The sequence below is a fragment of the Parus major genome, unplaced genomic scaffold (genome assembly GCF_001522545.3).
Source record: "Parus major isolate Abel unplaced genomic scaffold, Parus_major1.1 Scaffold246, whole genome shotgun sequence".
NCBI classification, from domain to species: domain Eukaryota; kingdom Metazoa; phylum Chordata; class Aves; order Passeriformes; family Paridae; genus Parus; species Parus major.
The window spans coordinates 165,161-178,961 of record NW_015379264.1 but is presented as its reverse complement, the minus strand read 5'-3'; the positions used below and the strand labels follow the sequence as shown (position 1 = coordinate 178,961).

The 13,801-nt window shown below is 57.4% G+C and overlaps 2 protein-coding genes across 3 annotated transcripts in view; one reads left to right on the top strand and one right to left on the bottom strand.

Moving 5' to 3' along the window:
- ATF6 (activating transcription factor 6) overlaps positions 1-8,671 on the top strand; it is a 75,207-nt gene extending 66,536 nt beyond the window's left edge. For both annotated transcript variants that reach the window (XM_015615729.3, XM_015615728.3), the window contains exon 16: positions 6,635-8,671. In XM_015615729.3, the coding sequence (XP_015471215.1) occupies positions 6,635-6,843 (209 nt within the window). In that variant the 3' untranslated portion in view covers positions 6,844-8,671. The remainder of the gene's footprint in view (positions 1-6,634) is intronic.
- A 380-nt stretch (positions 8,672-9,051) lies between these two features.
- OLFML2B (olfactomedin like 2B) overlaps positions 9,052-13,801 on the bottom strand; it is a gene marked incomplete at its 5' end in the record, with an annotated part of 13,578 nt that continues 8,828 nt past the window's right edge. The window contains 4 exons of the mRNA XM_015615722.1: positions 9,052-10,492; positions 10,768-10,944; positions 11,409-11,879; positions 12,635-12,863. Of these exons, the coding sequence (XP_015471208.1) occupies positions 9,891-10,492; positions 10,768-10,944; positions 11,409-11,879; positions 12,635-12,863 (1,479 nt within the window). The remainder of the gene's footprint in view (positions 10,493-10,767; positions 10,945-11,408; positions 11,880-12,634; positions 12,864-13,801) is intronic.

Here is a 13,801-nt window from a genome sequence, read left to right as displayed (position 1 = left end):
TCTGAAGACAGAACAGTTCTGCACTGGAGGGGTTGTTCCCAGGAGGTTCTGCCACAGCTCTGTGCTGGGGAGCTGCTCCAGTCCCTGCTGCACTCAGAGGGAGCAGTGCCCTGCTCTGGGACAAGCCCTCCAGCCCCAGCTGTGGAAAGAAGCCTTTCCTGGAATGCCTTTCCAGGCTGCTCTCCTGAGTGCAGTTTTGTGTCCTGTGAAGTGGGTAGGACTGGATTTGCAGACATGTGGGAAGTTTGTTTATTCTTTTAGTGCCTCCCAAGTGGGCATGGGATGGTTCTGCCTAAGAGCACTGCTCTTCCTCTAGCCTCTTTCCTTCACTCCCAGGAGTTTTCTGTGCAGCTGAACTCCTTACCCTTGCCTTTGTTTTCTCTTTGGGTTTTTGCCTCTTGTCATTAGCATTGTCACAGCTGATGAAATTTTAACTATGGTCATCCTGCAGCAATGCTACCCTGCCAACAACACACATATGCACAGCCAGAGCTGTCAAAAATGGCTGTGTTTTTTCTGAGAATCACTCCATCTGAGGGGGTTTTAAATGAAGTGCCTGTGAGGGTCAGCTCTGGTGGGTCTGATCTTCTCTTGCCGAGGTGACCATCGGCTCCCCCTCCAAAACCAGAGCAATCACACCGAGTCCACCCTGGGCCATCTCTGCAGGAGCTCATGCTCTTCCTCTTCCAGGGAAGTGATGCAGCATGGAAAGAGATTGAAAAGGGAGGTGGGCAATCCTGGGGAAGAGCAGCTTCCCTCTCCCTGAGACCTCCCAGTGTAGACCCAGCAAAGCAGAGCTGGCACGGGCTGGCCACGGATTGCTCACGGGTGCTGCTGGCCTCTTCCAAAAACCACACTGCTGGAAGCTCAGGGCAGGTGTGCTCCTCACACACAGCCACTGCCAGTCCCTCTGGTGGCTCCATTATTTACTTCAGAGCCACAGAGAGCTCATTTCCTCTGGTTTTCTTGCTTGCCTCTCATGCCTGTGTCTCCCTTGGATAACCCCTGAGAGCGCTGCTCCGACGGGTCAGACACTGAGAGACCTTCTCTGGCAGCTCTGCCAACAGCTCAGGGCTGCTCAGGGGGACACTGATACATCCAGTGCTCCTGAACTCCTAGAGACACCTGGCCCACAGTGTGAGGGGTGGCAGGAGACCTGGAGACTGAAATGCCAGGATCCCAGCCTGGGGCTGAGGACAGCTGAGTTCACACAGGCGACACCGCTGCAACCGCTCTGTTTGGAAATTCCAAATGGGAATTTGCTTTTAGAAAGGGAAGTTATTTGGGTCACACTGTAACTTGCTCCCTTGCCTCAAACAATCCTGTCCAACAAAGCAATCTGTAAATGTTTTAGCAATCCTGCTGCGTTGTTGCAGCGAGTGTATTTTTAGTCTGTGACACTGCTTCACTTCTATACTTATTTGGTAGTGAATACCAACCCTTCAGATGGAAACATTGGCCAGATGTGCTGGGCAGGACAGTCAGGGCTCCTCAGAGGAGATGATGGAAGATTGCATTGGTGACAATGTGAGGTGACCCCTGGGTGAGGTGTGGGGACATCTGCAGCCCTTCAGCAGGCCAGGGCCAGAGCGCAGCTGGTGCCTTCAGCTCATGAAACTCACACTTTCCCAGCCCTGCTGCCCTAAACACGAGCTCTGGATCCAGCCAGGGAGGTTACAGGAAAAACTGTTTGGGTAATTAGGTGCTAAATCATCCCTAAAGCTCAACTTCATCGTTGTCAGCTTGCAGAGCTCACACAGAGCACCCAGGAGCTGGAACATGTTAGTGGCTCTGAAAGCTGCCCTGGTCTCTGCTGCTGGGAGAGGTGGGGCTGCAGAAGGCTCTGAGTGCAGAGTAATGCTGAGACTGAAAACTTCCTCTTTAGAAGGGACTGTGGGAAGCACAGAGGGTGAGTAGGTGTTGAGCAAAGGTGGCTTTAATGGAGTTGGTGGGTTTGGCTCACCTTGCACAGGGATGGTTCTCTGGCTCCTGTTTTGACATCAGTTCAACTGGTTCCATGGGTAGCAAAGGCACCTCTGCTCCCCACCACGAGGAGGGGATGATTCTCTGTCCTTACTGACAAAAACAGGTGGTTAAAGTAAGGATGGGGCAAGTGATTGCCCTCCCTGTGCCCTGCCAGGAACAGGGACCAGATCTGTAATGCAGACCTGTGTGGCTGGTGGCACCTTAAATGTGTGTTGGGTGAGCCCAGCAGATACAGAGCCAGGCAGGTTCTGAGCAGTTTGGAGTCAGAAAGCAGCCAGTGGTTGCAGGGTCATCTGCTGAAAAGGGCCTGAGCACTGAGGACAGCACTGAATGATAGGGTATTGGTCCCACAGAGTATTTCTTTGGTAATCAATCCACTGTGATATTGCCCAGAGTAAAGTAAAATACATAGTTCTGGTAGAATAAGGATCTATAAACGTACCTGTGGCATGAATGCACCTTCAGAGAGCTGTAAAGCCTTTCCATGGTGTTTGAAACAGTCCAGCAAGCTCAGGTGGCCTTTCAGGGGAGCTCTGCTTCAGTTTCTCTGCAGACAAGTTTTCACAATGAGCATTTGCTGCAGCAGAGCTTTTTGGGGAAGATGTAATAGGAAAGGATAAATTATCAGAACTGCATCTTCTTTAAGACAGGTGTGTCCATAGGGCCAGACATCCTGAGGATATGTGTAAAGGTGAAGTCTGTGGAGTTGACATCACCATTTGTTCTTATTAATTGCAATTAGCAGTTCCATTGCCTGCCTTTCAAGGCCTCTGTGCCTTTCATCTTGTGCCTTTCTCTGAGAGAGCATCTCCCATAGAATGTCTCCCAGACATTTGAGCACTCAGCTGACTGATGGATGGATGTCAGTGCTACTGAGGAGGATTTATGGCCTTTTCAGTAAGACAGTTTTAAAAATCTAGAGCTTTAAATATGAAGACAATTTTCCATCATCCTCAGTAATTTGTAGCAGTGGTTAATGGCCTCAGCTTTATTTGGTTTTGGTTTGGACTGCAGACTTTAGCTTTCATCTGCTGGATCTTGCAGCATGATTGTTTGTAGGGGAAGAGCAGCACTGGGAATGAGGTTTCTGTTCCCTAGACCAGGCTTGTGCTGGGAGTTTGGCAGAGCCTGCAAGAGCCAGCAAGGCTCTTTGGGAAAGTGCAGTCAGCAGCAAGGCTTGGCACAGTTACCTGTGCTATTAATTTGAAATAGTCAATCATCTGGAGCACGGCTTTTAAACCTGTTAACAAATAATTAACGGCAGCACAGGCTCTTGGGCCAGCAGGGATGGCTTCCTAAGCTGAGTCTGCACCGTGTGAGAAGCTGCATGTTCTGAACTTCAAAGAGGAGCAATAAATCTATTTATAAATCCAGACACCTCTACAGGAGATCCGTTCCTGTGCTTTCACTTACGTAATCCCACGACACATCAGTCACAGGTGACTCATTCAGTGACCTTTGCAGTCCCTGGGTGTCAGGGCTGCTCTGAGCACTGGGCACACACACTGACCCCTGCAGGGGTCACCACCAGTGCCTGCTGAGCCCAGTGCTGGCCACAGCCCCTCTGCCCCACTGCTGCCTCCAGCTGCTGGGTCTGCACGGGGTGGGGGAAGGACAGAAAGCCTGACAAGGCTGGTTTTGAGTGATCTGACACAGGAATCTCCAGGCAGAATCAGTTTCTTGTTCTGGGAGTCAGATGAGGCCGTGTGGAGAGCACACAGCTCCCGGTGCTGTGTTTGGGAAGGAGCTGACACAGCTCCGGTCGTGATCAGGCACCTGCAGCTCACAGAAGGGCAGGGCCAGAGGGAGCAGGAGCAAACACAAGTGTCTGTGGGGCTCTGGTACCCAGGGCTCGATGGGCAGCTGCTCCTCCAGCCTTTCCCCAGAAACTCTTCATCGTGGAGATCCTCTCAGCTCCCCGAGGTGCTTTCATCCAGGGCTTGCATTTCCTTATCTTTAGAAACTTGGTCAAAGTTAAATATGTTTCTCTTGCAGTCGAGCTGTTGTTTCGAGTCCTGTCATTCTGCTGGCTTCCCCACAATCATCCTCTGCAGTTCTCAAGGTTTTTCTGTAGTACTTCTGCCCAGCCCCAGTTTTACTCATGTTTTCCAGCTCTGGCTGTGGTTGAAATGCATTCTGAAGATTTTGGACAGCTTCTCTCTTTTATCAAAACTGCAGTCTAGCCACTCCAAGGTGGTTGGAATCTCTCCAGTCTAACATCTTTCAGAAATCCTCCAAGTGTGCTGTCTATCCCTCATGCAGATCATGGAGCAGTTTGGTGTCATGGAGCTCAGATGGAGCTGTGTGGAGTCACTGTTTGCAGTGACAGTGAGCTGCTCTTCCCACGCAGGGCACTGTGCCAGCTGCACCCAGGTGTGTTTGCCTGCTGAGACCCCATCACACGGGGTTCAGACAGCATCAGCCCTCCCTGGGCTGCGGTGGGCTGGGTGGTGCCACCACTTTCAGACCCCTCCTTACAGCAGGGCTGGTCCAGGAGCCTGGCAGCAGCAGCAAGCAGTAAGTGCTGTCCTTGGGAGACATCCCACCTCCTCTTGCATGTCTCTTTGGAGCCAGTGGCCACGGGAAAGGCTGCTGGAAGTGCCTGCAGTGGGCACTGAGCCATTCCCACTGCTGCCCTCTCCCCTGTGAGATTTACAGAGGCTTTCTGCAGCAGTTCAGTACCTTTAACCCCAAAAATGGAAAGAATCAGATGCCAACTTCAAACCTGCCTTTAACTCCTGCCTAACTCACAGGCTGAGGGCAGGATTTGGGTGCTTTTTGTGAATGTCTGGGGGGGTGTGCATCCCCTGAGTGCCTGCTGAACAGAGAGGGGCTCATTGTGAGCGTGATTCCCCCCAGCTCTGTGCTGTGCTGGACTCAAAGCCCCTCCTGCTGCAGGGTGGCAGAGCTGTGGCTGCCTTACTGCTGACACACTCTGTTGGGAGGGAGCTGTGTCAGCACAGGGGGATCCCAGCTGGCCAGAAAGGGCTGGGCTGGTTCCCCAGTGCCACCCACACAGCTCAGCTCCTGCCTGGGCACTGGGATTGCTGTTCTCCTCCATTGTGCAATGCCCAGAAGTTAATGATAGCCCTGTGTGCTGGCTGCTGTGGCTGGTCAGGGAAGCTGACTGTGTTACTGAGACGTTTTCCTGGCCCTGGCCACCATCCCATCCCATCCCATCCCATCCCATCCCATCCCATCCCATCCCATCCCATCCCATCCCATCCCACCTCACCCACTTGTGGCTTTGGAGCAGTGTTTCTCACGGAGCTGTCTCCTGTCAGCTGCAGTGTGGGAGCTGTGCCCAGCTTGCTGTGTCACAGGGAGCCCATCTGTGCCCTTTGCTGGCTCCAGCCTCTGTGCCCCTCAGCTTCCCCCTGTGTCCCTCTGCCCCCCTTTCCTGCCCCCTCTGCTGACTGCTCCTGAGCCCCTGGGGTGGGGCAAAGAGCACCTGCAAAGGCAGGGAGAGAGGGTGGCCTGGAGGGATGGGCTCTGAGAGGGTCCCAGGAGGGGTGAGGTGTGTCACCCAGTGCTCCCCAGGGGCTTGGGTCAGTGGCACAGAGACCTGCACAGCTGCTCCTGGCTTCAGTCACTTGGTGGCACACGCAGAGCTTTTTCCATTTCATTTCTTGCAGGTGGGAGCTTTGATTTCCCTTGCAGGCTCTCAGCCCCCTCAGCAAGGGTTTGCTCCTGCTTTTCATTACTGTACCAGACATAGTTGATCTAATGGCTTCCACAGGTGGTGTGGGGTACAGGAGGGTCCGGCCTCAGTTGTCAGCTGTCATCCAGAGTCAGAGTTAATCCAGGAAAACAGTAAAAATTAGTAATGTATATTGCATTCCTGCAGTCCATACGCTTTCCATTAGGTGATGTTCCACCCTCCTCAGCACAGAAGGGAAGCCCTGCCAATGGCAGTTTTCTGACTCTGGAAGGGTTGGTCGTGCCTGGAAATCCGATCTCGGCTCTTGCATTCCTGGGCACGCTGTCTGTGCAGGGAATGGTCTCCCACCTTTAAATGCAGGCAGCAGATGCTGGCCATGTGCACAGCCTGGGAGCCCAGCAGCTCCTGTGGCAGCAGATGTGCACACTGGGGTCCCCTGTGCTGCCCAGGCTCTTCTGTGGCCAGGGGTCTGCCAGGGGACTGGCCTTGCCCAGGTCACCACATCACTCAAGTACCACAGCCAGCTCAGGATGGGAATGAGGCACAGTTAATTCTTCTGAGAGATCGCATTTTAGCTTCTTTTAATTAATAAACTGGTGCAGAAATTCCTCAAGATCCTCGGTGTCAAGAGGGTTACAGAAAATGAAACATTCAGCTTTCTTAAATAAACCTTATCTTCAGTCACTCCCATGCTTTAGTAAGAACAGTTCTGTAGTGAATGTTTCACGGTGCAAGTTCCATCGGTAATCATGAGCAGATGAAGAAGGGGAAATAAAAGCCATTAATTTGTAGGTGTGAGTGCAGATGCAGAGTGTGGTGTGGGCTCTTTGGGGTGTCAGGAGCAGTCTGGGGCTCTGCTGTGTGAGCTGGAGCTCCAGAAGGGGAGATCCCCCACTGCAGCTCCTGCTCCAGACAAGGAAAGCTCTGTTGGATCCCTGGCTGGCCCAGCCAGCTCTGACCCCCTTTTCTTTATCCTGACCTGTGCAGAGAACGTGATCAACGGGCAGGACTACGAGGTGATGATGCAGATTGACTGTGAAGTGATGGACACCAGGATCCTGCACATCAAAAGTTCTTCTGTCCCTCCGTACCTGCGTGAGCAGCGCAGGAATCACAGCAGCACCTTCTACAGCTCGTCCCCCTCTGTCCCCGAGACGCCACACGCCCTCAGGGCCATCGTCAAATCCCTGCGGTAGCTCCTGGGGCTCCTGGGGCAGCAGCTGCTGCCTCCAGCCCGAGCCCTTCCCTGGCAGCTCCTGGGGCTCCTGGGGCTCCTGGGCACAGCACGGCCGGTTCCCTTCAGCCCTTCCTGTGCCTGACCCGAGCCGGTGGCCACAGCCTGCCCAGGGTCAGTCCTGGGCCCCACTGGCCATGGGCTATCCCTGCTGCGTGTCCACTGGCCACAGCTGGGGGTTCTGGGCCCCACTGGCCATGGGCTATCCCTGCTGCGTGTCCACTGGCCACAGCTGGGGGTTCTGGGCCCCACTGGCCATGGGCTATCCCTGCTGCGTGTCCACTGGCCACAGCTGGGGGTTCTCTCCTGGTTTTGTCCCCGTGAGGCTGCTGGAGCTGGGCTGATGAGCCAGAGCCAGGGCAGCAGATGCCCACCCTTGGGATCGTGGCGCTCTCCCCGCAGTTCCTGGGCAGCCCAAGGATGCCCTGTCCAGCCCCCAGCTGCTGGGCCTGGCCACACAGCCCCTCTCCTCACCATTCCCTGCCCAAATCCTGCCAGTGCAGGAGGCCCTGGGATGCAGCAGCGTGCTGGGACAGCCCAGCCCAGCCTCCCAGGAGGGTGCTGGGACCCTGCTCTCACCACTAAAGCCCAGGTTCTGCTGAGAACAGCCCCTCCGAGGCACTGCCAGCACCTGCCTGCCTCTCCAGGACCCTGCTGCTGCCTCCCCCGGCCCGTGGGGCTCCACGGCTGAGGGCTTGGCCCAAAGGAAGTGATTTCATGCAGCAGATGCATTTGTAAAGTTTGGGTTTTTTGAGTTTGTTGGGTTTTTTTCTTCCTGGTTTTTGTTTGCGTGGGTTTTTTTGTGTGTGCTATTTAATACTTTCCACTGCTAACAAGAGCCCGTGGAGCAGCACTGGCCCTGCTGGGGCAGAGGGGCTGCTCCAGTTCCATGGGACACAGCCCCAGCACCTTCCCCTGACACCTCACACCCTCTGCCCTGCCAGCACTGACACCCCTGGGCACTGAGGGAACGTTCTGGTCACCGCAGACGCTGGCTGCAGCCGAGGTGTGCCTGTCCAGAGCGGCTGTGGAGCTCTGTGCACTCCTCTGGCCCCGTTTGTCACACTGCTGCTCGGCTGGGATGGGCTGCCAGCAGAGCATCAGCCTGGTGTAATCACTTCAGCATGTTGTTACATTATTTTTTCTCCCCTGTGCAGTTTGCACTGAAGATGATGAGTTTCAGTTTGCCAGCCAGCTGCCATTCCTTCATGCTCTGAGCGCTAACCGCCTCACGTGGGGTTTTCAATTATTATTATTATTATTATTATTATTATTATTATTATTATTATTATTCGTGCATGTGTGTGGCTGTCAGGAAATAAAGGTTGATCCTGCACAAGACAAGCAGCTGCAGGGGCAGGAGGAGGAGGAGGATGAGGAGCAGTTCCCCTGTGCAGTGTGTGGAAGAGCTGTGCCCTTTGCCAGGTGCCGCAGGCCCCGTCCTGGCGGCGCTGGCGCTGCTGGAAGGAGCCGGGCTCGGCTCTCTGCTCTTCACTTTCCTGGCCTGGCCCCACCTGAGCGTGGGCCAGCTCACACAACAGGCAGAAATGAAAACCCCAGCGGTGCCCCAGGCAGGGGCTGCTGGCTGCCCTGGGGAGCTGGGGAGGCACCGGGGTGCTGGCTGGGCTTGGCACGTCAGGGGGGGCTGCTGGGGGCTGCTGTGGCACCACATCCTCAGCCAGCACCTCTGGGCTCTGGTGCTGGAGAGCATCTCTCATCCTGTGTAATTCTGTTCTCTGTGTCCCTAGTACTGAAGGCAATAAAATCCTTCTTTTATTTATTACTAATAACTGTTGTTGTGCTTGTTAATGCTGTTTTCCTTAGGCAAATTACTGGAACACGTCCTGGTCTGCCATCTCTTGGGCTGCAGTGTGGCTCTGCTTGGCACAGTGCTGGCACTGCCCGTGGCACAGCCACCCCGTGCCCCTCCTGCTGCTGGAGACGGGGCACCCTACACGAGCTGCTCACCCAGGGCAGCCCATGAGGGCTGGATGTGGCCATGCCACCCTGCCCCACTGCCAGTCCCAAGCAACCTTAAGGCCTCTGGGGTTTGTCTCTGTCTGGTGTGTAAAGCGGCTCTCCCCAAACCACCCAAAAGCCACCCAAAACACCCCTGTGCATTTTCATGCACTCAGAGGGTGAAGCAGAGCCAAAGAAAGCCCCAAACAGCTGCAAAGGTACTGGATCCTTTATTACTGACAGCAGGTAAATACAAGATGCTGGTGGGCAGGAGGGCAAGGGCTGTTCCCCTGCGAGGGGATCCCGATGGTGCAGGAGCAGGGCGGGCGTGGGCAGGAGAGGGAAGGGAGCAGCTGGAGAGGCACAGCCAGGGCTCTGCCAGCCCCTGCCCAGGCAGCCCAGCTGAGCAGAGCCTGCACCCAGCACATGCCAAGGGGGGCTACTCTGGGTTACAAAATGAACAAACAAAAGCCATCCACACGTATTTACAGCATCCCCCTCCCGCCGCCGGCTCCCTCCGGGCTCGGGGTGCGCCCGGCCCCCCAGAGCGGGCTGCAGGGAGCACAGCCCCATCGGAGGGGACAGTCCTCGGCCTAAGTACCAGCACCAGGGGCTGCTGGAGCTGTGCTCGCAGCCCCGATGTACAGCAGGATCTCCAAGGGGCTGGGAAGGTGGTCCTGAGAGACGGGACATTCCCACGGGAGGGGAGGGTGTGCCCTGCTTCGGGGTGTCTCGCTGATCAGATAAAAACATCATCGGGAGCACCTTGCCTGGGCCACCTCCTCTTCCCTGGGCAGGAGAGCCGGGCCTGCCCTTCCAAAGGAGAACCTCCTTCCCCTGGGAAGGAAAATGGGAAACAAGGATACAGCGAAGACGAAGGGGGTGGTTCTGGCCTGGGGATCGATCTACAATCCGCCATAAAAAACCAGCTTGGAACAAAACCCATCATTTACTCTTCAATTTGTACAAAATAACAATAATAACAATAAAAATAATAATAAAAGGTGCTGGTGGCCCCTGGCTTGCAGTGCCCCACTGCGGTGGGGGGTGTCAGTAGGCAAAGATGACGTGGTAGGTGACTTGGTGGCCATTGTCCCAGGCGTAGAGCAGGCGGTCCTTGGGGTTATAGTCTATCTGTGTGGTGTAGGCGTACTCGTTCTCAAAGAGCAGCCTGGGGATGATCTGCGTGTTGGTGTGCGTGTCAAAGGCGTAGGAGATGTTGGCGTTCCTCTTGTTGTAGCTGTCGACCGCGTACAGGACCCCGCAGATGACAAAGCAGTTCCCGTAGAAGTTCTTGCGCAGCCCCGTGCGCCACGTGGTCTCTTTCTGTGTGCTGAGGTCAGCCGCGTTCAGCTTGCTCAGCACGATCACCTCCTGGCTGGAGCCCTCGTAGCTGATGGCCGGGTAGATGACCCACAGGCCGTTCTCGTCCACCGCAAAGTCCACGTCGGAGTGGCCCCGCCACCGCCACGGGGTGGACTCCTCGTAGGCCACGTCGTGCAGCATGGCCCAGGCGGCCACGTAGCGCTGCTTCAGGTCGTACTTGATGATGTTGCGCGTGAAGGCGCGGTTGTAGTAGAAGGAGCCGTTGTAGACGACGTGCCCCGTGCCAATCCAGCTGTACGGGAGCTTGTAGGAGTTGCTCCAGCGACCTGTGGGGTGGACACACCCGCCTGGTGAGATCTCCCGCCTGGTGAGACCTCTCTCCGCACTGGGGTGGGGGCACGCTCTGCCCCCAGCTCTGCCTGCACCCCTGCCCGGCCACCAGGCACAGCCTGAGCTGTCCCACGTCCTGTACCCCACACGCCAGCTGCCAGCAGCCAAGGCTGGAAGGTCCCCAGGCAGATCATCCCCCCACGATGCAGCGTCCCCAGGAGTGAGGATGCTCCTTGGATCAGTGCTGGTACCAGAGCTGGTGCAAACCCACCTTGCTTGAAATTGTCAAGGTTCCTGAACTCCACCAGCGTGTTCCCGTAGTAGTAATTGGTGACGTAGATCCGCTCCTCCTGGGCCAGGGGGTCCTTCATCCAGGCTCCCTCGTTGCGCCCGTAGGTGTTCTGGGTGGTGGGCCCCGAGATGGTGGACAGCGTGTCCTTGCAGCGCCCTGCAGGGAAAGGAAAGCTTGTGAGGCAGAGGCAGGGCTGCCACACTGTCCCTGGAGACACCACCCCCCTGCAGCCCCTCACTCACCCAGCAGGCACCCCCTGCCACCCCCTGCCACTCCCTGCCACCCCCGCCCTGCTGCAGCTTTGTGAGGTCCAGCAGGACCCTGCAAACATCTCCCCACAGCCTCAGCCGTGTCCCTGCTCCAGCTGAGGCTGCTGCCTGTCTCAGGCCCTTTCTCTTTTTGCTGTGCCCAGCCCAGCCCCTAAAGGTGGGAGGAAACTACAGCAGGTTCTGGAGTTAATAAGTAGACCTCAGTGAAGTGGACATGTCCAGCTGCCATGTCCGTGACACCTCCCACTGTGACCAAATCCAGGAGTGCTGTGCTCAGCAGGACACGCTGTGGGCACGAGCCAGCCCCCCTCACACGGCAGGATGGGTGCAGGACCTGCAGCACTCACTCACCAATGATGCTCCTGATGTCCTCCTCCTCCAGGCCCTCCTTTGGGGTGGCAGGGATGGCCGGGCTGACCGGCGTTGGGGGGGTGTTTGCCTGGAGCCAAGTTCCTGGGCTGCTCTCCACCTCACTCCAGCCTCCAGCGGGGGTGGCCACGGGCAGGGTCTCTGTGGCCATGGCCACCAGCGTGCTGGCCAAGGCTGCTGGCAGCTGTGGGGTGCCCTCCTCGGGCAGCCCTGCCGGGGCAGTGACGGGCCCTGGGGCGGTGGGGTCCGGCGTGGCGGGGGACAGGGACGGGGACAGGGTGGCCGTGGCGGCGGTGCTGGTGGCCAGCAGGGTGGTGGGAGCACTGCCAGGGGTGGGTGGCCAGCCCACGGGAGAGGGCTTCCTCACGGCCTCGCCTGCCCTGCTGCTGGGCCTCAGGAGCTGGTCCTCTATCAGCAGATCCACCGTGTTGTCCCCGCTGAACAGCTCGTCCGCTGCCGAGCACAGGCACAGGCGTCAGCCCCGCAGCCCCAGCCGGCTCCCACCCACCTGTCCCGGGGTGACACCACCTCTGCAGGCTCTACTGAACCACCCGTGTTCCCTCCCCATGTCCCCTCAGAGAGCCACAGTGCCCGTGGCAGGAGCTGAGTGAGGCCCCAGCACCCCAGGAGGTGCTGGGGATCAGCTCTGCCCTGCCAAGACCTCCCAGAGATGGGGCAGGACAGAGACATCTCCCATCCATGGGGATGGAGACCCAGCTGCATCCCCATGCAGATGCCACTCAGCTAACCCAGGGTGCCAAAGCAGGTGCCTCAGCCGGGGCACGGGGGTCACTGGGGTTCCCCAGCAGCTCCTCCTGGTCAGGAGCTCCCAAAGCCCCACAGGGCTCAGCCCCTGCTCCCAGCACAGCCCCCTGGCCATGCTCGGACCCCTGGCCGTGCTCCGAGCTGCCTCCACCCTGCACAAACCTCCTGGGAGGCCACTGGGCCGGCAGAATTGAAACACGTTTAATAAACCTCCATTTCCTTCTGGAGAGGTGTTGGTGCTGGGTGTTTTGAACCGAAGCAGTGATGTATTTCCTCAGCTACCAGGGGTTTTCCATGGAATAACAATGCTGCAGTGCCCCACGTCCGCAGCTCCCAGGTGCCGGCTGTCCCACCTCCCCCTGCTGCCCCCACACATCCCCAGGGGATGAGGCCTGGATGATGCAGCCCCCATCCCACCAAGCACAGCTTCATACCCAACTCACGTTGCTCCTCGATGTCATTCTCTGACTCGGTGGACTGGGCTTTGTAGTAGGTGACCCCTCGGACAATGGTGGGCTTGGAAGGAGGCCGGCTCCTCACCCGCAGCTTCCTCTGCAGGAGCTGCTCGGGCTTCTTGTCCTCCAGGGAGAGCTGCAGCTCCGGGAGGGATTCCACAGAGTTGATCTGCTGGGAGATGGTCTCATCCTTCAGGAATCTTTCTTCATATTTTCCCTGGAAAAGACACAGGAGGTTGTTACCAAGTGGGCCAGAAACGCCACTTCTTGGCAAGAGTGGGTCAGGCTGCACAGCCCCACGCCGGGCAGGGGGATCTGAGCTCCCTCCTTCCCCAGGGTGTCCCTCGGTCCATTCTGCCAGGGGACATTCCCCAGCGTGTCCCTCAGTCTGTTCTGCCATGGGACATTCCCCAGGGGACATTCCCCAGGGTGTCCTTCGGTCCATTCTGCCATGGGACATTCCCCATGGGACATTCCCCAGGGTGTCCCTTGGCCCATTCTGCTATGGGAACCCCCCAGGGGACATTCCCCAGGGTGTCCCTCAGCCCATTCTGCCATGGGACATTCCCCAGGGTGTCCCTCAGCCCGTTCTGCCATGGGACATTCCCCAGGGTGTCCCTCAGCCCGTTCTGCCAGGGGAGCCCCAGGGTGGCAGAGCAGCGCTGCTCCAGGTGCAGCTCCAGGACCAGGATCCATGCAGCACACGCTGTGGGATGCAGGGCAGGCAGGAGGAGCAGGCTGGCTCCAGATTGCAGAATGTGCAGTGTGCACTGAGCTCTCCCAGCTCGGAGAGGCTGCAGGCACCTTCCCAGCAGGAGAGGGAACCTCTGGAACCCCCCGGGCAGGGACCAGCTGCCACAGCCCGGGTCTGAAGGATTTCATCTCATTAAAGGAAATCGGAAAGGCAGCCTGAGGGCTGAAGCGGTGCCCATTTGGCTGAGAAGATGGGCCCTGCTGCAATTAGCAGCGAGAAAAGGGGAATATTGGGAAATGAGGTCACTCGGGGTAATAAAAGCCCCGCGCTCCGCTCCCCTGCCTGGCCGGGGCTGGCTCCTCTCCAGCGGGCAGCAGCTGCTGAGGGCAGGCTGGGGAGATGGGCAGTGGGGCTGGGAGATGGGCAGTGGGGCAGGGAGATGGGCAGTGGGGCTGGGGAGA